The following is a 23812-nucleotide window of genomic DNA, read 5'->3' on the forward strand; positions in this document are numbered from 1 at the left end:
GAGGAGTTGTTGTTGCAGCTATTGTGAAGCCTACCATCTTTGTGAATCAAGTGTTTTCGTTGCACACCAAAATTGCTTTGCCGCACACCAAAGTTGTTTTTCTGCACAACAAAGTTGCTCTGTCGTGCATCAAAGTTGCTTGTTAAAAAATTACGTCGAAACATATGAAAATGTGATCTAGTTTTGAAGCTCTCGTCGTTCGGATTGTAAAAGTGAAAACTGATTGTAATTTCACCGGACGGTTTAAAAGTTACAACTTTTTGAAAAACTACACATGTTATCAGCTAGCGTGATTTAACAACTGTCGTGTAGTGCGTCCGCCCAGGACTTCGGTTTGGCACGCGCCTGCCCGGAAGAATTCGGGATTCCTATACACCGACCAGGTCGGTGCCAACAAGGCACCGCACACCCCTGGTCGGGTATGGGCCTGGCCCATATTTCGCGTTTTTATTTTTCCGTTTCTGTTTTTTTCCTTTTTGGTTTGTTTTTCTGTTTTTCTTTTTTCTTTTCTGGTTCTTTTTTTGTTCAAATTCGAAAAAGTACAAATTTGAAAAACTTTCAAACATCGAAAATATTTAATTGTGAAAATTGTTCAAATTTATTTTTTGTTCGTATTCAATTTACGTTCGTATTAAAAAATGTTCAAATTAAATTTTTGTTCATATTAAAAAATGTTCAAATTAAATTTTTGTTCATATTAAAAAATGTTCAAATTAAATTTTCGTTCGTATTTAAAAATGTTCAAATGTTTAAAAATGTTCAAAAATGTTGAAATAAAAAATTAAAATTGAAATTTTGGAAAAAATGTTCTAAATTTGTAAATATTTAGAACAAAAGAACGAATTTTCAAAAAAAAAATATTTTTTTAAACAAAAATGTAAAACTTCACATTATAAATATTTTTAGCTTTTAAAAAACGTAAAAAGAAAAGACAGAAAAAGGAAAGGAAAAACCGGAAAAATAAAGAAAAAGTGAACGGAAATACTGGGCCGGCCCAAACCATCCGTCTGGGGGGTGTGCGGCGCCTGGTCCGTGCCGACCAGGTCGGCATACAGCACCCCCCGAAGAATTCAGGACAAAATATTTTTTATTCACGTAATTGCCTAATTTGCTCATTTTATTTTGGGAAAATGATTCCTTTCCCCCGGGGGATGGGACTCTGCGCAACCTCCTGGTCCGTTGCCATCGGATGCTAAGCATCGCGCGGACGCCCGTGGGTGGGCCCCATCGCTTTTTTTTCTCTCCTATCTCTTCTTCAATCTTATCCTCCGAGCTCCATTCCTGAACCACACACTCCCATCCCGGAGCCCAGGATCCCCCCGCCATCTTGGCTGCCGGTGAGCGCGCCATGGATCCCCGCCGCCGCGCACCATGGATCCACGCCGCTGCCCCAGCCCAGCCACGCACGAGCTCAGGCCGCAGCGCCCGGCCACGCGCCCCAGCCACTCCCGCCGTCGTGCCCCAGCGATGCTCCGGTAGCGAAAACAGCAGCCGCCGCAACGCCCTCCGCCGCGCCCCCAAGCTCTATCAGGGCGCTCGCCGTCGCTCGCCGCCGTTTGCCGCCCTCCCGAGCGGCCGAGACTGCCAAGCCTGACCAGATCGGCGGCCACATCATCCTCCCGCCGAGGAGATCCTGGCTCCGCAGGTGCACACCTTGTTCATGACCCTCCCCGGAAGACCGATCTCCGCCGGAGGCAGAGGACTTCTTCATCCCGTCGGAGACACCGTCTGGTGGTTCACCCGTTGCATGCTCGGCACCAAGTCTGGCACCGCCACCGGCAGGGATGCTGCAAATGCTGGCCAGTTTTGCTACCGACGGTGGTCGAGTCAGCTACCGATGTTATTTGGCATTGCTACCAGCAGTGGTCGGAGATGGTAGATTTTTTTTTTGCTACAACGGTTCTGCAATGTTGCTAAAAAGGGATAAATATTTTGCTACAAGATTTCCGGCGAGGTCTCCGTTAATATCTTCGACGAGGTCTTCGTTGTGCGGATTTTCATTTTTGCTACATTAGCACTTTTTTTTTGCTACGTGGTCTCCGGCGAGGTCTCCGGCGAGCCCAGCCTTTTTTATTTTGTTTTCTGAACGAACCGTTTTTTGCTTCAGTCATTTGCTGCCGGGGATGATTTTTGCTGCCGGAGGTGTTTTTTTGCTACATGCAAATCTAACCGTCAAAATGGTTGATCGGACGGCTGGGGACCGGGGGCTGGGGAATCAGATCCCTCGGGGGACGCCCAGCAGTTTCCTTTATTTTGTGTGGACTCAGCAATAAATCTGGACTAGTCCAGGCCGTGCACAACAGGAAGCTCTTTTAGATTCGTATTTCACGGACGCCATTGTTGGTGCTATAGGTCTGGTATTCCGTACGTAGTTTCGATTGTTAATCATCTTCCCGGCTTTCCGCCGTGGTTACGCATCGAGCGAACTATGTCGACGCCTTTCCCGGAGCGGGATCCATGCCCAGACCGCATCCTCGACGATCTGGGCGGCGCCTTCGCCATGGGCGCCGTGGGCGGCTCCGTCTTCCACTTCGCCAAGGGCACCTACAACTCGCCCAACGGCGCGCGGCTCGCCGGCGGCATGCAGGCCCTGCGCATGAACGCGCCGCGGATCGGCGGGGCCTTCGCCGTCTGGGGCGGCCTCTTCTCCGTCTTCAACTGCACAGCGGTCTTCGTGCGCCAGAAGGAGGACCCCTGGAACTCCGTCATCGCCGGCGCCGCCACCCACGGCTCGCTCAACCTGCGCAGGGGCCTCGGAGCCGCTGCTCGCTCCGCGGTGTTTGGCGGCTGTCTCCTCGCGCTCATCGAGGGTGTCGGCATCGTGCTCAATAACGTCGTCGACGAATCCGCACGGCCACAACCGCCAGTCGACGACCCCAACTTGGCCGCCGCCACCGCCACTGCGACCGGAGGAGGCGGCTTCCAAGCCTCCAATGACTTCCAGTGACCGCCCATGTCTCCAGTGGAGATCGCAGGATCCGTCTTCGACGAGAAAGTGGAGGAGGCGAGGAAGCACAGTGGCAATGGTGTCGAGTTGGAGAGCCTTCACACCCGTCCGATACCATGGTTCGCGTACAAGTGAGAAAAAGAGAGGTGTTTTTGACTTCTTGTCTAATTCTATTTCCGTCCCAATCTTTATTGGGAAAATTTGCTACGGGACACCGTTATTTTTAGTTCTTTGCTGAAACACACCACCGAAACGTGTCTTTGCCCAGTACCATTATAATTTTGTGGTACGTTTGCACAACACACCAGATACCAAAAACGGAAGTATTTATTTATTTTATCGCGGAATTACTAGATTGCGAAGAATCAAACCGGTTTTCCTTTTGATCCAAAAAAACAGGAAACCAAACCAAGCTTGGTTTTCTTCCGTGTGCCTAGCGACGAAGGGGACGAAGCCCCACATCGATCAACGACAAGACCTAACTAGACTCCAGAACCACCGTCCACCATCTCGCAGGCCTCCATCGTTCTTCTTCTCACTGCTGGGCCAGCGACAATTCTCTCCCTGCATCAGCCCCGTCGCGTCCGCACCATTGGCGACCGGCCGGCGGCCGCATGGACGCAAGTGCCGTGCCGCCAAGGGGGTGTTCGGGCCCTTCACCGGCGCCGTCGCGCTGGACCATGATCTGCCGGCGGCCATGGGCGGGGACAGGGCCTGGGTGCTATTGAGCTAGCTCACAATTATAGATTGCATCCGTTGATATGTACAAACTAACAGGGCATATAAAATCACCATTTTTTGCATCAAGAATCCATACGTACAGGGCCAGGAGAAAACAGTTCAAGCAATTGATACTGACGACCCGGGCCAAAATTTTAGGGACTATCTATTTGGCATCCGTGTGTTTTCTTTTTAGCCATCACTCGAATTTTTTGCACCAATAAACAACTGCCAGCTGTCCGTGGACCTTGTGCCGAAAATTCCAGAAAAGTGGGCTTGTACCGGTTGATTCGCTGACAGCTTTTGACCCAAAAAAACCGGGTCCACGAACTCCCCGCTCGTTGCATCGCGTGACCAGCTTCTTGCTGGGCAAGAAAAGGCAACAGAACACTCCCATCTCTTCCAGAAACAGAACGCACCACCATCTCTCCAGATCTAAACACAGGAGAGGGGGAAAAAAGAAGAACAGCTCCATATCACTCCAGATCTAAACGGTGCAGATGGAAGAAAATGATGGAGATGGAAGAAGCAGACCTGCTGATCCAATATCTGTGTTGGACAACAACCAACTAAGCCAGGTGCCTATTCTACTCTTTGCCTTGTGTTGCTTCTTCCTCCCAAATCCATCCTGCTGATCCAATATGCTCGTCCTGCATAGATCAAGGACATCAATTAACATGAGGGAAACCATTTAACATGAGGAAACTAGTATACTGTTTGTTCTCCATCAGTAACATGTAATCCAACCTGAAATCTTTCTGTACTATATTTTCCATGAACATTAGGAGGAAACCAGTACCAATGCCTAAGTTGACTGTGAAAGAAAAAGATTTGATTTTGTATTTTTCAAAACCTGAAACTACTCCTAGAGTTAATAGAAACAGATCAGCACAAAAGAAAACTGAGAAACACAAAGAAAAGGCAGATACTTTTCTCTGGCAAAAAGGAAGAATAATGCAGGTAGTACTTGATGTATGACACAACATATACAGTGCATATACATATACATTGCATATACATTGCATATACACAAGATCATTTTCCGTCGGACACCTACTTCAAACACCAACAGCAGCGAGTGCTTTGGTCTGTAGCATCTTTCCCATGTGTGCACCTTGCATCACAGTTCAGATATTTGGTATGTAGTAAGATGTATGAGAAGCAACGGAAAATCAAAAAATTAGATCTCAGCTCCCGTCAGCCCGCGACTATTTCAAAATTTTGAAAACCAAACTGAGCACGTGAGAAACGAAGTTCAGTTTGTAGAAAAACGCATTTGAAGTATATCTGGAAGTTTCGGACAAAATATAATGGACACCAATTGTTCCCAGGTCCAGGGTCTCGTTTTGAGGAGAAGGCGGCAGGCGATGTTGCCATAGCTGAAGAGGAGAAGGTGGCAGGCGACGTTCCGGTCGTTCAAGAGGAGCAGACGGCGCCTGAGGTTCCGGTCGTTGAAGATGGGAAGGCGGCGCCAGACCTTCTTCCAGAGGAGAAGGTACCATGCCTAGTCCATGGCGGGAATTGCTAAGCCTAGCCTGGCCATGGCCGCGCCCAGAACGCACACCTCCGAACAGGCCAAGCCTGCCGCCACGGCGCCAATCAGAAGACTCCATGACTTCCTCCTCTTCTTCCTCTGCGAGTATGCATAATCGCGATCAATTCAAATACAGCACTCCAGTAGGAAATTAACTGAAAACTGAGAAATCATGTGGCAAACCTTGATCCAGTACCACAAATTCGTAGTCATAGTTCAAACCAGCAGCATCCTCCTCCGCCTACTCGCGGAGGGCATTCCAGTTGATCCACCCTCCCCGGCGATCGGCCATGACTCTAGGCGAGCTGGGGATATCAGCGAGAAGAGCGAGAAGAGAGAACAGATTGGTGAGGGATGAGATGGCCGTGCTGATGTCCATCTATTTATAGCCCCGGCGTCCAAATTTTGAACTTGAAAATTCTGGATCATTGCCGCCCTTCGAATTCCCTCCATTGTTGAAATTTTCGCCGTCCTTGCACTCTTTGCCTGCCTACATGCGCGCGGGAGAGAGACGAAAGGTATGCGCGCCCAGGAAAAGAAAAGCGGGGGACAGGGAGTCCTTCACGGGATCGGTTGGATCGGGAGGATTCGCCAGCGAGAATAACGGGATACAGCATCCTTCACGCGAACGGTTATGGAAACCTCCGATCTGTTTACTTTTCATTTTTCCTCTCTCAAATCCGGTAGGGAGTTTTCTGCTAAAACAACTGCTTGCGCTAATTTCCGTGCCAAAAAAGAATAGGCACTATAGAAAGGAATGGAGGGAGTATTATACACGTGCAATACATAGATGATTGTTTATTTAGGAGCATTTTATGTAGGATGCATAAATTATGTCCCTTCTCGGACATTCTCTAGCAGAAAAACGGACATCAGTCCCGGTCGGTAGCGGCCTTTCGTCACGGTTGCGCAAGGAGGACTGCGCCATTGGGACTAAAACCCCATCTCTCTTAGAATCGGGACTAAAAGATCTCTCGAGCATTCGGGGTGGAGGGCTTTAGTCTCGGTTGGTAACACAAACTGGTACTAAAGTCCTCCACGCGTCGAGCGCTAAGATATGGCCGTTTCTCTGCCGCTGCAGAGAAAATGGTATTTTTCTTGCCACGACAGAGGTTTAGGGTTTTATCTTTTTCATTCAACTTGATGCTAGTACATACAACAATAAAGGAACCATTACACAACATCGTCATGAATATAGTACACATTCAAGAATATACAATATAAGTCCTCTTACGATCCCTATTGTCTAAATAAAAGTCCCGATGGTATTCTTCATTTGGACATTTGACCTCCCTAAGTAAGAATTCCGCCAATTCTTCTTGAATTACTCGTACGCAATCCTTTAATAGGAGATTTACTTGTTAATCGACTAATCCTTCCGCCGAGATAGGTCGGGTTAAGCATCGAGATCGAGTACAATGCCGAGGTCTCTTTCGGAGGAGGACCCATGCCTAGGCCGCATCGTCGCCGACGCCGGCGGGGCTTTCGCCGTGGGCGCCGTGGGAGGCTCCGTCTTCCACTTCATCAAGGGCGCCCGCGACTCGCCCAGCGGCGCCAGGATGACCGGTGGCGCGCAGGCGCTGCGCATGAACGCCCCGCGAGTCGGCGGCTCCTTCGCCGTCTGGGGCGGCCTCTTCTCCGCCTTCAACTACGCCGCCGTCTACGCGCGCCAGAAGGACGACCCCTGGAACTCCATCGCCGCCGGTGCCGCCGCCGGCGGCCTGCTCTCCGTGCGCCAGGGCCTCAGAGCTGCTGCGAAGTCGGCCGCGTCCGGCGCCGCCCTCCTCGCGCTCGTCGAGGGTATGGGCATCCTAGCCAACCGAGCACAGGCCGCGCAGGCTCAGCGGAACCGGCCACAAGTCCACAACCCCACCTTGGCCGCCGCCATTGCCGCACGGCAGAACCTACCGCAAGTCGACGACCCCATCTTCTCCGCACCCGTTACCAACCGCGGGGGCGTCCACGACCCCGACTTGGTTGACGCCGAAGCCAACCGCCTCCATGACGCACAGCAGAACCTACCGCCCGTCGACGACCCTGCCATTGCAGCACAATGACAACGGTGTCCAGATTTGACACGCCCAGCCCTCCGAGCTCCGATACCATTGTTCTGGAACAAGTGAGAAAATTAAGGTGTTTTTCATTCTTTTTTCGTCCTAACCTGTATTCTTTTATACTGAAATCGGACACCTAAGATAGTATGTGAAGTACTCCCTCCGGTCTCTTTTAATTGACTCGGATTTAGCACAACTTTATACTAAATCTGAGTCAATTAAATAAAACCGGAGGGAGTACTGTACTAATTCAAGATACTAGGGTTTCTGTCCTCCGGCGTTTTCTCGCCGAGAGTCTCACGGGGTTCCTCTCAAGCAGCCGTCTCCCCTCTTCGGGCTCTCGATGGAGGAGAAGACGGAATCAAGTGGATCGAAAGCGGGAGGAAAAGAAGATGTTGATGATCTTCTCGGCAGATTGAATCTGCATGAGGAGGATGACGAAGGATTTGTGTGGGAGGATGAAGCGCCTGATCCACAGGCGAAGGCGAAGTGGTTGGCGGTCGCGAAGTTTCACACGACGAGGGGGTTTAGCCCTAGCGCCCTATACGCCGATATGAGGTTGGCGTGGAATCCGGCAAAAGAGGTAATCTGGAGGAAACTTGAAGATAATCTGTTCTCTGTCCAATTCGGATGCTTGGCAGATTGGGATAAGGCAATGAATATGGGGCCTTGGCTCTTCCGAAATAATTTTGCTTTGATAATGGAAGAATATGATGGATTCCAAAATCCTAGGACCATTGTTCTTAATAAAATCGCAGTCTGGGTGCGAGTACTCCAACTCCCGGACAACTATCTAAAAGAACCGGTGATTCGAGGTATGTGCAGACCGGTAGGTGATGTTAGGGAGGTCCAGATTACTCTACCTGCAGGGTTTATCGGTGAATTTGCTAGAGTAAGGGTCAAGATTGATGTTGGAAAAAAGCTGTCCAGATTTGTGTCGACAACGAAAGATAAGAAGAAAGTTTGGTACCAATTGAAATATGAGAAACTTCCTATATTCTGTGGGGCATGTGGAATGTTAGGGCATTGGTACAAAGAGTGCGGGACAGGCGAACATGATGAATCAAAACTGGAGTGGGGTGATTTTATGTTGGCAGATGGTGGTCGTGGTCGTAGTAGAGGTTGGAGTGGAGGAAGGGATGCACAAGGAGGCAGAGGATGGGGCAGTGGTCGTAATCCAACAGGCGGAAGGACAACACCAGGACGTGGAAGAGGTCGTTCTACTCAAATGATACAGGAGAACCTTCATATCGCATGGGCACCTGAGGATCAACGTGATGATGAGGAGATGGCGGATGCGATCAATGTAAGGAAGAGGAGTACTGTTGGTGCGGGTAATAGTGAAGGTCTGGGCGATCTTGGGAAAACAAGTGTCGTTGCAGGAATTATAAACCAAATTGAGCCAGGGAAAGGAGTTGCTATTGGTGCTTTGGCGTCGCCAGAGAAAATTCAACCTCCGAAACGGACACGAACAGGTGATGGTATAAATCAACAAAATTTATCGGCGGCCTCTGGATCGGAGGCTGTCCGGGAGCAATGAAAATCTTAAGTTACAACGGCCGTGGTTTCCTGAAAACTACGGCTGTTACGGCGCTTGTGAAAATTCAGAAGCGCCAGAATGCGGATATTATTTTTCTTATGGAGACACACCTGGAGGATTGGCCAGCAGAGTGTATGAGAAAAAGACTGAACATGGACTATAAGGAAATTGTGGGGAGCGATGGAAGGAAGGGTGGTCTGTTACTTATGTGGAAGAAAGAGGTGGTAATAACTCTGCGGTATAAAACAGAAAATTATATTGATGTCTATATTGGAGTAGGACAGGACAACATCTGGAGGTTCACAGGATTTTATGGTGAACCTAGCTGGGCAAAGAAATACCTTTCTTGGGATCGTCTTAGAGAGCTGAAAAATGTTACATCAATGCCCTGGGTGGTGATGGGAGATTTTAATGAGATTCTCTATTCTTTTGAGAAGGAAGGAGGAAGGACTAGACCTAATAATTTTTTGCTTGCCTTTCAGGAGGCTTTAATTGAAACTGGGCTTTCTGATTTAGGGTACAAAGGAGATAAGTTCACTTGGCATAGAGGAGGAATAAGAGAACGCCTGGATAGGGCAGTTGCATGTGATGTTTGGAGAACAAAATTCCCTGATGCTACGGTTGAAAATCTTGAATATGGTAGGTCAGATCATAGGCCTATCCTTTTGCAATTTGGAGAGGTGCAAGAACAAGAGACACAGGGGCCGGCGATGCTTCGCTTTGAGGCTAGATGGTTGAAAGAAAAGAACTTCCAGGAAGTAGTCAAGGATGCTTGGGATTCATCAACTCACCTGGTAAATAATGGTTTGGCAGGGAGGCTGGCTCTAGTTCATGAGAGTCTACACAAATGGGATCGGATGACCCTCAAGAAACCTCAAAGAAAAATTAATTCGATTAAAAAAGAAGTGGAAGAAATTACTCGAAGTGAGATGACAGAAGAGAATATTGCCAGGGAGAAAGAGTTGGTTGCGGAATTGGAAAAGCTGTTAGAGCAAGAAGAAATTTACTGGGCTCAACGTAGCAGGGTGAACTGGCTACAATGGGGAGATAGAAATACAGGTTTCTTCCATAAATCGGCAACCAGCAGGCGGGTTAAAAATAGAATTAGAAGACTTAGTGATTTGAATGGGAATATCTATGAGGGGAAGGAGCAACTGAATCCGATGATATCTGAATATTTTGCGGGTTTGTTTGCTACAGAGGTTGCCGAACCAGACCCTGCCCTTTTGGATAAAGTGGTACCCAGGGTTACTGCTGAGATGAATGCAAATTTACAAAGGCCATATACTGCTGAGGAGGTAAAGAAAGCTTTATTCTCTATTGGAGATATGAAGGCACCAGGAGGAGATGGTTTACATGCACTCTTTTTTAAGAAATGTTGGCACGTTTTAGGGGAGAGTCTGACAGCGGAGGTTTTGGAGGCAATTAACCAGAAATCTATACCTCAAGGTTGGAATGACACGGTCATTGTTCTAATACCAAAGGTAGAGACTCCAGAGAATATATCTCAATATAGACCCATCAGTCTTTGTAATGTACTTTATAAAGTTATCTCCAAAATGATAGCAGCTCGGCTGAAACTGATTTTGGATGAAGTTATTTCTCAAGTTCAGAGTGCCTTTGTACCGGGTCGCCTCATAACGGATAACATTCTATTGGCCTATGAATGTATGCATAAAATAAAGAACAAAAGGATTGGCAAAGAGGGCTTGTGTGCAGTGAAATTGGATATGCACAAGGCGTATGATCGTGTTGAATGGATTTTCCTTGAACGTATGCTTACAAGGCTTGGTTTTGACAGGGGGTTTGTGGATCTGTTATTGGCCTGTGTACAGTCAGTAAAATATAGAGTGAGATACAATGATCAGGAGACGGAAGAATTTATTCCCACTAGGGGCCTCCGCCAAGGGGACCCCCTTTCACCATACTTATTCCTTATTTGTGCAGAGGGACTTTCTAGTGCTTTGGCTCATAGAGAGGAGGTTCGTGGCATTGAAGGTATACGGGTGTGCAGAAATGCACCGTCAGTTTCCCACTTATTATTTGCTGATGATTCCCTAATACTGTTGAAGGCAAACTTAACTAATGCAACCTCATTGAGACAAGTTCTAGATCAATACTGTGCAAGTTCTGGGCAATTGGTGAGTGAAGCAAAGTGTAGTATTTTCTTTAGTCCTAATGTGGAGGTGGATGTGAAAGCTCAGATTTGCCAAGACTTGAATATTATGACAGAAGCTATTTCAGAGAAGTATCTTGGGCTTCCTGCTATGGTGGGGCTAGATTAGTTTTATCTATTTATTGGAAAGAATTATTGAGAGATTGAAGGGATGGAAGGAGCGATTCCTGTCTATGGGAGGCAAGGAGATTCTGTTAAAGGCAATAATCCAGGCAATTCCTGTGTTTGCAATGGGGATATTCAAAATACCAAAAAAACTATGCAAGGACATTAATGATGCTATGGCTGGGTTTTGGTGGGGAGATACAGAAGAACAAAGGAGGATGCACTGGTTCGCATGGTGGAAAATGTGTATTCCAAAAAACATGGGAGGAATGGGTTTTCGAGATCTTCACTCATTCAATCTTGCCATGTTAGCAAAGCAAAGTTGGAGGTTGTTATCAAGACCAGATTCTTTATGTGCAAGGGTGCTCAAGGCCAAATACTACCCAAATACAAATCTTTTATATGCGGGGCCAAAGAATGGTTCATCCTTTACTTGGCAAAGCATTGTGGCGGGGCTACAGACTTTTAAAAGAGGTCATATATGGAGAATTGGTACGGGGGAAAATGTAAATATTTGGGAGGATCACTGGATCCCATCAAGCCCGACAAGGAAAGTATACACAAGAAGGGGTCATACTCTGTTGAGGACAGTAAATGAGCTTATTGACCCGGCTACTAACAGTTGGGATGAGGAGCTTGTGAGATCTATATTTCTGCAGGTAGATGTGGAAAGAATACTGAGGATCCCACTCAGTCAGTATGTGTTAGATGATTTTGTGGCCTGGCATAACACAAAGAGTTTCTGTTTTTCAGTTCGCTCTGCGTATTATATTCAGTGGGAGCATCTGTTTGGACATATGACAAGAAGAAGAGATGGTCAGGGATCGGCCCAAATGAATCCTGTATGGGAAACCATGTGGAAATTAAATATTCCGAGCAAGGTGAAAATATTTCTGTGGAAGGCGTTGCATGGTGTTCTTCCTGGTATGGCTATTTTGGCTGGGAGGCATATTAAGGTGTCTCCTCAATGTCCAATATGTAAGATTGGACCGGAAGACAATGGGCATATTCTGTTTAAATGTTTAAGAGCAAAAGAGATTTGGAGTGAATTGGGCCTGATGGATGACATACAACATGCACTTCTAGCTGATCGATCAGGTTCGGTTGTCCTCGAGCACATTCTTTGATCACCCAATAGAGATGCCCCTAACCTTGAGCGGGTGTCATTACATGAATTAATAGCGGTGGGAGGATGGTACATTTGGTGGCAACGAAGAGAGGCAGTGAAGGGTGAGAGGGTCAGTCCTCCAAAGAACTCAGCTTTTTCTATAAAGGCTCTCACTGCGAATTTTGGAGCGAGTCAGGGAAAGGCAAAGGAAAAGGAGTTCAAGTGGGTGAAACCTATGAAGGGTAAACTCAAACTGAATACTGATGCATCTTATTTTTCGGATGGGTCGGGAGCTGCTGGCGGAGTTCTGAGAAATGAAAAGGGGGAGGTTATGGCGGGTTACTATTGTACTCTGAATAATATGATCAGCCCGGCAGCAGCAGAGGCAAATGCGGTCTTGAAGGGTTTTGAACTTCTGGAGAGACTGGGCTGTACTTCCTGTGATATAGAAACGGACTCCCTGGACATTGTCAAAGAATGCAACGGTGAAGTGGAGATTAACTGCCCCTATGCGGCTATTCTAGCTGAATGCTTCCACAAGGCGAGTGATATGACGGAGCTCTCATTTATACACTGTCATAGAGAAGCAAATCAAGTGGCCCATGAATTGGCTAAGTATGCTTATAGATCAAATGAGAATTTGTTTTGGGAGGGTGATAGTCCAAGTTTTATTTCCCCTTATGTAATGAATGATGTGACGATGTTCACAACAATGTAACTGTACTTTGTTGAGCAGGCAGCAAGTTTCAGATGCACTCTTTTCCTTCCAGGGTACCGAAGGGGGCTGGAAGGTTTTTAATGAGGCGGCTTGCTGACCTTAATATATATGTGATTTTCAAAAAAAAAATTCAAGATACTAAATTGCAACACAAAAGAAGAGTTGTGCTAGACTGTATTTCACACAAAAATCTCGGAGTTGATTTGCTAAACCTGAGCGTCCCCCGGGATCAATCCCCCGATCCCCGGGTTGGCAGCCGCATGATACAAATTGATCAAAACAGTTCGGTTAACGTTTCCAGCAAAAACAAAGAAAAAGATAAAACAACGCGTCCTCTCAAGAATCCCATCACGTGTGCCTAGAGCATTGTTCTCCAACAAGTGAGAAAATTAAGGTATTTTTCATTCTATTTCCGTCCTAAACCTGTATTCTTTTATTCTGAAATCGGACACCTAAGATCGTATGTGAAATATTGTACTAGTTCAGATACTAAATTGCAACACAAAAGAGTTATGCTAGACTGTACTAGTTGAATGCCCGTGCGTTGCTACGGTTTCCTATGTATTCTTGTGGTGACACATATAAAAAATATACATGTAAATATCCATGTATATAGAAAAGGAAGCCACATAATATAAAGAAGCACTAAAATTTTGACTTCACATAATTCAATACCATGTGCATAGAAATCAACGACCCATGTAATTACTTATTGTTACTCCCTTTGACATGCTTAAGATATATATTCAAATTCTAGCCAAGTCGTCCAATTTGTATAAGTCATTTAGGTAGAATGAATATCTATGTAATTTTAATGCATATTGCGTGGATAGTTTTCTAAACCATGTATTGTATTTGATTTCTCCACCATACTAACGAACTTGTTCTATTCTATTGATGCACACATCCAGTAGGTTATTTTCTTTGCCCTGTCTCTCTGTTCCCACGATGCATCAAGTTTATTTCCTTGCCACACAAAAATCCAATTCAGTCCTTGGTGCATACGAACCCATTGTTTGAAAACACGTTTCATAACGTAAAAATATTTGGAAGGAAATCCGCCTGTATTTTCAGATATTCTATGTCCACACACAAGGTTTAGGAGAAAGAACTTTTTTGTGTCCCATGCAAAAATGCGAATTTTTTTCGATACTCCAACATGACTATTCGCTGGACATTTCGTTTTGCTTCTTTCACAAGCCACATAAAAGTATTCTATGTCCTGATAACTGATAACTTAGTGTACGACCGCAGAATGTTCAGATGTACACAAAAAAAATCCACTTTCTTACATTTTAAAATTTGTTTTTTTATGAATTTATTATAATAGGTTCACAGTTTAGACGCATCTAGAAGTCAAAATACCACCTCCCTTGCCACACAAGTAGATATGATTTATGTAAAAATTCTCTTTTGAAGAAACGGTAACAAATAATAGTATTAAAACATTGACGTTGCACTTTCTTGAAAGTGTATTTTCATAAAAGATATAATTTGGCATCGTGCATAGAAAGCTATGTCTGAAAGTATTCCTTTCTCATTAACCAAGATCTACTCCATGTTTGTCTTTCAATATTAACAACGTCACCTTTATTGGTTGTGGACATGTTTAGATATTTCCTCGGGTCTGTCGTGTAAAACTTCAATTGTTTTTTTGTCTTTTTGAACAACATTTTCTCATGGCCCATCTTAATGCTAGAATTTATAAAGAAATGCAGATAGAAAAAGAAAGTTGGACAATGAGATAATTTACCAAAGCAATCTCAGATTCTCAATAGTTCGAAAATACATAAAAAAACGAATGATATATCACAACTTTGATGTGAAGTAGATTTGATGTCGTCGGATCAATAGGCTTACTATATAAGCGATTTGCAAACATGTGAAGCATACATCAATCGTATATGGATGAATCACCCAAAAAGCATGTCATATAAAGTCTGGATTCTCTTCAGACTCATCCATTTTATGACGCCCCAACGGGATGTCTCTTGTGTGTCCTTGCCACTGTTACCGGTCATTATCTTCGACTTCGGATTTAGTGTGTGCCCTCATTGGCGCCAGGATCATTACCTTTCGAGTTTCACCCTCCTTCCCTTCGTGTTCTTGCCTTCTACTTGGCATCTCCTCTTCTTCTTCTTCATGGTCAACATGACTGGCTTCCCATCTTCTCTTGTGGTCATGAATGTTACACACATGTACAATTTTACACTCTATTTGTAAGATAGCAAAGATACACACCGACATACACTTAGATGCTTGTTAAAAAAAATACGTCTACCTTGATTCTAGATCAAGCCCTTTCAAGATATCCCTATGGATTACTTGAATTCTAAGAAAGCTTTTCCTGGAGATCCACTTCATTAAGTTACCTGCCACCATTGTTGTAGTAGTATATAGCAAGACTTTTAGCTTCAGCAATAGATCATCCCTGCCAACTTGGAAATTTCAACTATTATGCATCCCAACATATTCAAGAAAAAACTAAGCGTTGGATAGACAACTCAATAATTACACCGTACTGTATATTAGATAAACATAATGAAACATGGTGTACTTCCTCCATCCCGAAAAAATGTCGCACATTGTACGGCACCCTTTTGGGACAAAGGCGGTATCAGATATTGCTTTACATTGTTCATTTGCAAAAGAACATATGCAAGTAAAATTTCTAAGCAAATAAAAATAGATGCTCAAAATGAGTAATCACCTGGGCAAAGGAACATATGCGCAAATTGAGAATATCTAGTGCTTTCTTCATTAAATGAAGTAAATAGTAAAGGAAAGCCGCAACCTGCAAATATGTACAAAGATTACCAAAATTTTAATAATATGCAAAGGACGGACCGCTATGACCACTCGAATGGTCAGATATGCAAAATCACTTTGTATGACACACATACTTTCAAATACATATTTCAACAAACAATGATTATGCTAGAATGAGGAAACATATACTTTTATTACTCTATTGGATTTTATACCAATCACATGCAGCCACAATATTTCATAATTCTCTCACAGTTTTCTTTCTTCCTGATACCGACACTTCATCATCGTTACCAATCTCAGAAAAATCTTTCCTTTAGACAACCTGCATGGCGACAAAATTAAGGTGAAGAATATAAAACTATAGTTCATATGCGGCATCCTGCAGCCTTAAAAGGATGAGAAAAATGTAAAGAATATATGGCACTGGCATACATGCTAACATTCACGACATGTGATAACTCAGAAATGTGGTAAGGCAATGTAAAATAAGAAGTCATCATCGAGCAGTATCCTAAGTTGGTCGCTAAAAAAATGTTAAAGTGCAAACAAGAACCAGATTAAATTGACATGCATTCTAGCATTGCAAGATAACATTAATATGTCGATAATTGTCAACACACCCCAAGATGGGTGCTAAATTATCACTGGCAAATAACGTTATATTTATATAGAAAATAACAGTTATGTAGAAGAATTGCAAGTACTTGTATATCAAATAATTGTTGAGAGGATCCTTTAATACGAATAACCCTGAGACTGGGATATGTTTTCCAGAAATAATAACGATGGAGGCATGACTTTGTCAATGCCAATGCTCACCTCCATGCCTGCTATGTAGGTGTCACCATAGATCTTATATTTATATCATAAATAATCATAGAAGGTAATCATTGAAATTGTCATGAATTATAATTTCTGACTGATGTAGGTGTCACCATAAATCTGAACTAACACAGAATTATCTTCATTATTTTTCCACAAATAAAGCGGAAAATTCAGAACAACGAATTACCATTAATTGTTTAGAGCTGGTCTATTATTCTTTGGAGTTCCTCGTCCTGGATATGTAAGCATTCTCTGAAATTACACGAACCATGTAAAGCAATTCTCATGACATTTTAGAAAGGAACATCCTCTGATACATTAAACACGAACATGAAGAAATGAACTTCGCATCATTCAGGTACAGGACGAATGTAAGCTAACTACTAAGACAAATAACAATTTTCGCATCATGCAATTCTATAAATGTATTACCTTTCTACAGCCCTTCTTCGCACCAGTCTGCAGCATATGGAACAGGTTTACTCCAAAATAAGAAAGCAACATACTAATATGCAAATAAAAGGTACACAATTCAGTTAACTCGCTGAAATTCTTCCATCAAATCCCGAGGCCGCTCTTTTGTATAGGAGAAGGGAAGATGGAAAAGGATAGAGAGGAGGTGCGGCGTACGTGCTCCTCTCCCGTTGTCCAACCGTCGGAGTGGGGATGTGGACGCGAACGGGCCAGACAAAGGAGGCGAGCGGGCGAGTCAGACCGTCTGTGTGCAGCTCCACTGTCGTTGTCCTCTTTCAGAAAAAGTGTCCACGGATCCCGTGGTCGTGGAGGATGATGCGCCCATGGCTGATGCGTCGGCGGCGGCGCGGCGTGTCATGGAGGAGACATGCGGCATTCTGGAGGACGGGGAACAGCATAACGAGGCCGGCACAGGATGGGTCGTCGGTGAGGGCGGAGGCGAGGTTGAGGTGTGGGCGGCGGCAGGAGCGCTGGCGTTGTTCAGCGACTCTATGGCCTTGATCCCTCGACTGCACTATGGTGGCCGAGGCCAGATGATTGTCATGTAGTACATGGTAGATGTGGTAGACACCGATGAGAGATGTGATGGAGGCGGCGCGGCGGATGAGGGAGCCGGAGGCTCTGGGTGCCGATGTGCGGTTATTCGTGGAGAAACACAATCTGCTCGTATGCGCGGTTTTCGGGAGGGACGAAGGAAAAAAGCAAGCACGATTGCTTTCCATGCACTACTAATTTTTTTCCATGCACTACTAATTGTAGTTTCCGATTTATTGTAATCATGCACTGGCTACTTCCTTATATGGACGGCAAATGTAATATTTCTGATCGTGATTGTGGGTGCATATCAAGCAGATGTTTGGAAAGTTCTGATTTATTGTAGTCATGCACTGGCTATTTCCTTATATGGACGGCAAATGTAACGCTGCTGATCATGATTATGGGTACATATGAAGCAGATGTTTGGAAAGTGCAAGGCGCTTAGGAGGGCAGATGCATGGATGGCTGGATGGTAAGCGGGAGACGTTTAGTAAGATTGGACGGTTAAGATGTCTCCAATCTTTGACATCAAACATGTTTGATGACGTACCAACTCGAATATAATAGTAAAGATTTCACACAAAAATCTGGGAGTTGATTTGCTAAAGCTGAGCATCCCAGGGAATCAAATCCCCCGATCCCCGGGTCGGCAGCCGCACGATACGATTGATCAAAACCATTCGCAAAAACAAAGAAAAAGAAAAAGAAAACAACCTGTCCTCTCAAGAATCCCATCCCGTGTGCCCAGAGCATCGTCTGCGCCCAGAGCACCGGCTCCTACACCGGCAACATTGCTGCACTTGCCTCTTAGCATCACCGGCGACCCTCGAAGCATCGTCGCAGCGACACCGCGCCTTGCAGCAGCACCACAACTGTTGGAAGCAACATCGTTGCCGTTTGCAGTAGAGCCGCCATAGGTCGTAGCACCACCGCCGACGGCCGTAGCTCCCGCCATGGGTGCTGGCAGAAGTGGTCGCCCGGCCTGCCTTTATAGCAACAGTGGATGGAGGTAAGGAGGTTGTAGCACCGTTGATCCACCTTTGTAGCAAAATGGTGGCCGGAGGTTGTAGCAACAACGGCCGGAGGTTGTAGCAACGCTGCTCCACCCACTACAACAAAAAAGTCATATAAAGACGCTACCCGTTCGACGCTTTTATGTTCGTCCCTATATCCTTAATCGAGCCATCAGTTGAGACGTTTGTTGAGACGCAGCACCTTACGTCTTAAACTTCTAGGTTTACACAAGAAAAAAACGAAGTACCACATCCACACGTTTACCTTATCCCCTAGGGCGTGTAAAACCTAGCGCCGCCACCAGATCCGATCGTGTTGCCTCTCTTTGGCGAACTTCTCCTTTGGCTTCCTAGGGCGTGTAAAAATGCTTCTCTCGAGACCCATGTGACGGCGTACGATTCCAAGGATCCATCCAGCTGCTGCGTAAACGTTGAATTTGGTCAGTTCCTTGCCGTTGTAGTAGATTAATTATTCATTCCTACTGTACTCGATAAACTGTTCTCCGCGGCTGGGATCGATCAAGTGTTCCTTGCCGCTGGACTATCGTTCCTCTCTGCAATTAGGTACCTATTCCGTCTCTGCCCTCTAAGATTTCAGAAACATTTCTTTGTTTGCACCCTTGTATTTGCATACAGGTAATGGATTCCAAGGATCCATCCGGTTGTTGGGTCAGTGTTGAATTTGGTCAGTTCCTTACCGTTGTACTATATTAATTTTTCATTGCTACTGTGCTCGATAAACTACTGTTCGTGGCTGGGATCGATCAAGTGTTCTTTGCCGCTGGGCTATGGTTCCTCTCTGCAATTAGGTATTTATTCCGTCTCTCCCCTCTAAGATTTCAGAAACCTTCCTTTTTTGTTTGCTACAGATTAGTGAATTATGTTTGTGATCCTTGTATTGGCATACAGGTAATGGATATCGTTGCAGTTTTAGCACTGCCAAACCTTGGAGCTGCTATTCACAGCGGAGGGCATCGACTAACAGAAAGTAGCTTCTAGTTTTGAGTTATTTATAAATACGCTAAGCTTCCTCGGTTTGGAACATGTTTATTTGTGTACGAGGGTCAGATTTGCTGAACTCATCTAGTACATGTGTATCGGACGGTAACTCTTGGAAAAAAATTTGCAGCTTCACAAGGTATTTCTCTAAGATTATAAGCATATTAACTTGCTATGAGATTGTTAATATTTTACCAAGTGTGTTGTTTTGGTCGTGTAGTTGTTCCTCTGCAGGTATTACTGCGCCAATATTTTTCAAGCGGCGCAACATCGAGAGCAAATAAAGTCTGCAGAAGAAGTGAACTAGAGAGCATCGAATCTAACAGATAAATTCATATTACTTAGGAAACTACATACACAAATTATAGGAACTTGTTTATTCGTGTATGCCAATATTTGTAAGGATGTACTTTTCACTTGCAGTATGACAATTACCATCAGATAATATAATTGATGTTGTTTGCGGCACAATGAGTGTTTGTAATTCTTTATTGTTTTGTGATGGATGGTATATGATTTCCATCATATGATGTGCATTGCTCCAAATTCTGCAAGGATTTGAAGAATGAATAGATTTATATATAACACGCAAAAAACAGATTCAAGAATGCATATGATTCAATGTTGGTAGAGATGATATGTTGGACATCCATAAAGTGGCTCTATCAAAGATAAACACGCTTTTGAAAACGTCTCACCTTATTTTGGGACGTTGACTCATGCGTCTTTAAGGTATTTGAGACGGTGCATAAGAAGACGCTTCTACGACGCTTTATAGTAGCGTCTTTACAACCACGTAGAGATGAAATATAGCGTCTCTAGTCTCTAAATTAGATGTCTTTACATGCTATTCTTCCTGTAGTGACCGTTGTAGCAGTGGCGGCCGGAAGTTGTAGCAGTAGCGGGCGGAGGCTGTATGAACGGCAACCGGAGTTTGTAGCACTGCCGATATACTTTTGGAGCTGACCCACCGATGCGTCCGCTAAACAATTATCAACAACTAAAGTAACCATGATTCTTCCCAACATATAACCCGATAAGATAACAATAACGGTAACGAGGTAAAACAGCACTAGCAAGCACTACGACTCGCAAGGCAGACCCGATAACCAAACAATAGCTGTAGGAGGTGGTGGTGGCAATATGGGCTGCTTGAGGTAACAAGTGGAAGGGACACATGACAAGAACGCAACTATAGGATAGCATGAGGGAGGAGACAAAATAAAATAGGTGAGCGACTCCTACAGGGACAGGAGTATAGGGGAAATGCTTGCCTGTTAAAGCTTGCCGAGGGACATCCGGAGAACTTGTCGTATCTCACCACACCACTTCGCGATCCTATCCAGGAAGAAGCAATTACTGGAACACACAACGTATGCAAGTCTTACTACTACAGAAAAAGAAGATCCAGCAAGATCAAGATGATATGCATGGCATGACAAATATGATGCGATGCACTTATCCAATTTAAGCAGAAACGGAATTCCGACACACAATTATTAGGTTCAAGTTATTTATCTACCCCGCATATTAAATGTTGATTAACATGGAAAACATGGCATGGGTGAGCTACGGTAAATTTAGAGTAGCATTAAGGGGTGTTCGGAAGAACGTAGATGAATTACCAAAGACATTTGCTACTCCATCGACCAGACTGCAGTAGAACAAGAACGAGTACCCCCCGCAGCCTGGCTAGCCTCGCACCGATCCTGATGCCAAAAATCTTGACAGGGAGGAACTGCAGACGGGGTTGGGCTCGCGCTGTCAATCCGACACTGTTGGGCTCGCGCTGTCAATCCGCTTAAAGGGTCTCTTTTGAACCTCGCATATAAAAAGTTCGCACATTAGAAACGAAAGGAGAATGATTAAGATAATATGGAACAACAAAAATACCATGTCAACAGAATGGACCATGCATGGTCATAATGAACACATGTACACTGATCAAAAAAATCATTTTATGGACATATAGTTACTAGCTAGATATGTCCTGGCAAAGACAAAATATAATGGACACCAATTGTTCCTAGGTCCAGGGTCTCGTTTTGAGGAGAAGGCGGCAGGCGATGTTGCCATAGCTGAAGAGGAGAAGGTGGCAGGCGACGTTCCGGTCGTTCAAGAGGAGCAGACGGAGCCTGAGGTTCCGGTCGTTGAAGATGGGAAGGCGGCGCCAGACCTTCTTCCAGAGGAGAAGGTACCATGCCTAGTCCATGGCGGGAATTGCTAAGCCTAGCCTGGCCATGGCCGTGCCCAGAACGCACACCTCCGGCCAGGCCAAGCCTGCCGCCACGGCGCCAATCAGAAGACTCCATGACTTCCTCCTCTTCTTCCTCTGCGTGTATGCATAATCTCGATCAATTCAAATACAGTACTCCGGTAGGAAATCAACTGAAAACTGAGAAATCATGTGGCAAACCTTGATCCAGTACCACAAATTCGTAGTCATAGTTCAAACCAGCAGCATCCTCCTCCACCTACTCGCGGCGGGCATTCCAGTTGATCCACCCTCCCCGGCGATCGGCCATGACTCTAGGCGAGCTGGGGATAGCAGCGAGAAGAGCGAGAAGAGAGAACATATTGGTGAGGGATGAGATGGCCGTGCTGATGTCCATCTATTTATAGCCCCGGCGTCCAAATTTTGAACTTGAAAATTCTGGATCATTGCCGCCCTTCGAATTCCCTCCATTGTTGAAATTTTCGCCGTCCTTGCACTCTTTGCCTGCCTACATGCGCGCGGGAGAGAGACGAAAGGTATGCGCGCCCAGGAAAAGAAAAGCGGGGGACAGGGAGTCCTTCACGGGATCGGTTGGATCGGGAGGATTCGCCAGCGAGAATAACGGGATACAGCATCCTTCACGCGAACGGTTATGGAAACCTCCGATCTGTTTGCTTTTCATTTTTCCTCTCTCAAATCCGGTAGGGGGTTTTCTGCTAAAACAATTGCTTGCGCTAATTTCCGTGCCAAAAAAGAATAGGCACTATAGAAAGGAATGGAGGGAGTATTATACACGTGCAATACATAGATGATTGTTTATTTAGGAGCATTTTATATAGGATGCATAAATTATGTCCCTTCTCGGACATTCTCTAGTAGAAAAACGGACATCAGTCCCGGTCGGTAGCGGCCTTTCGTCACGGTTGCGCAAGGAGGACTGCGCCATTGGGACTAAAACCCCCTCTCTCTTAGAATCGGGACTAAAAGATGTCTCGAGCATTCGGGGTGGAGGGATTTAGTCTCGGTTGGTAACACAAACTGGTACTAAAGTCCTCCACGCGTCGAGCGCTAAGATATGGCCGTTTCTCTGCCGCTGCAGAGAAAATGGTATTTTTCTTGCCACGACAGAGGTTTAGGGTTTTATCTTTTTCATTCAACTTGATGATAGTACATACAACAATAAAGGAACCATTACACAACATCGTCATGAATATAGTACACATTCAAGAATATACAATATAAGTCCTCTTACGATCCCTATCGTCTAAATAAAAGTCCCGATGGTATTCTTCATTTGGACATTTGACCTCCCTAAGTAAGAATCCCGCCAATTCTTCTTGAATTACTCGTACGCAATCCTTTAATAGGAGATTTACTTGTTAATCGACTAATCCTTCCGCCGAGATAGGTCGGGTTAAGCATCGAGATCGAGTACAATGCCGAGGTCTCTTTCGGAGGAGGACCCATGCCTAGGCCGCATCGTCGCCGACGCCGGCGGGGCTTTCGCCGTGGGTGCCGTGGGAGGCTCCGTCTTCCACTTCATCAAGGGCGCCCGCGACTCGCCCAGCGGCGCCAGGATGACCGGCGGTGCGCAGGCGCTGCGCATGAACGCCCCGCGAGTCGGCGGCTCCTTCGCCGTCTGGGGCGGCCTCTTCTCCGCCTTCAACTACGCCGCCGTCTACGCGCACCAGAAGGACGACCCCTGGAACTCCATCGCCGCCGGTGCCGCTGCCGGCGGCCTGCTCTCCGTGCGCCAGGGCCTCAGAGCTGCTGCGAAGTCGGCCGCGTCCGGCGCCGCCCTCCTCGCGCTCGTCGAGGGTATGGGCATCCTAGCCAACCGAGCACAGGCCGCGCAGGCTTAGCGGAACCGGCCGCAAGTCCACAACCCCACCTTGGCCGCCGCCATTGCCGCACGGCAGAACCTACCGCAAGTCGACGACCCCATCTTCTCCGCACCCGTTACCAACCGCGGGGGCATCCACGACCCCGACTTGGTTGACGCCGAAGCCAACCGCCTCCATGACGCACAGCAGAACCTACCGCCCGTCGACGACCCCGCCATTGCAGCACAATGA

At 45.7% G+C, this 23812-nt stretch overlaps 3 protein-coding genes and 1 long non-coding RNA gene across 4 annotated transcripts; all 4 read left to right on the plus strand.

The window, feature by feature from the left end:
* Positions 1–2373: 2373 nt before the first annotated feature.
* Positions 2374–2952, plus strand: LOC127322848 (mitochondrial import inner membrane translocase subunit TIM17-2-like). The gene has a single exon (XM_051351255.2). The coding sequence runs from the start codon at positions 2429–2431 to the stop codon at positions 2945–2947; it is 519 nt and encodes a 172-aa protein (XP_051207215.1). The 5' UTR covers positions 2374–2428; the 3' UTR covers positions 2948–2952.
* A 3667-nt stretch (positions 2953–6619) lies between these two features.
* On the plus strand, positions 6620–7258 carry LOC127322821 (mitochondrial import inner membrane translocase subunit TIM17-1-like). Its single transcript, XM_051351229.1, has one exon. The coding sequence runs from the start codon at positions 6620–6622 to the stop codon at positions 7256–7258; it is 639 nt and encodes a 212-aa protein (XP_051207189.1).
* An 11490-nt stretch (positions 7259–18748) lies between these two features.
* On the plus strand, positions 18749–19993 carry LOC127322819 (uncharacterized). Its single transcript, XR_007865127.2, has 3 exons — positions 18749–19332; positions 19433–19661; positions 19743–19993. It is a non-coding gene; the product is annotated as an uncharacterized lncRNA (long non-coding RNA).
* A 3180-nt stretch (positions 19994–23173) lies between these two features.
* Positions 23174–23812, plus strand: LOC127322820 (mitochondrial import inner membrane translocase subunit TIM17-1-like). The gene is made up of 2 exons (XM_051351228.1): positions 23174–23593; positions 23768–23812. The coding sequence occupies exons 1-2, from the start codon at positions 23174–23176 to the stop codon at positions 23810–23812; spliced, it is 465 nt and encodes a 154-aa protein (XP_051207188.1).

Source organism: Lolium perenne, chromosome 2, assembly GCF_019359855.2.
Source record: "Lolium perenne isolate Kyuss_39 chromosome 2, Kyuss_2.0, whole genome shotgun sequence".
In the NCBI taxonomy this organism is placed as follows: domain Eukaryota; kingdom Viridiplantae; phylum Streptophyta; class Magnoliopsida; order Poales; family Poaceae; genus Lolium; species Lolium perenne.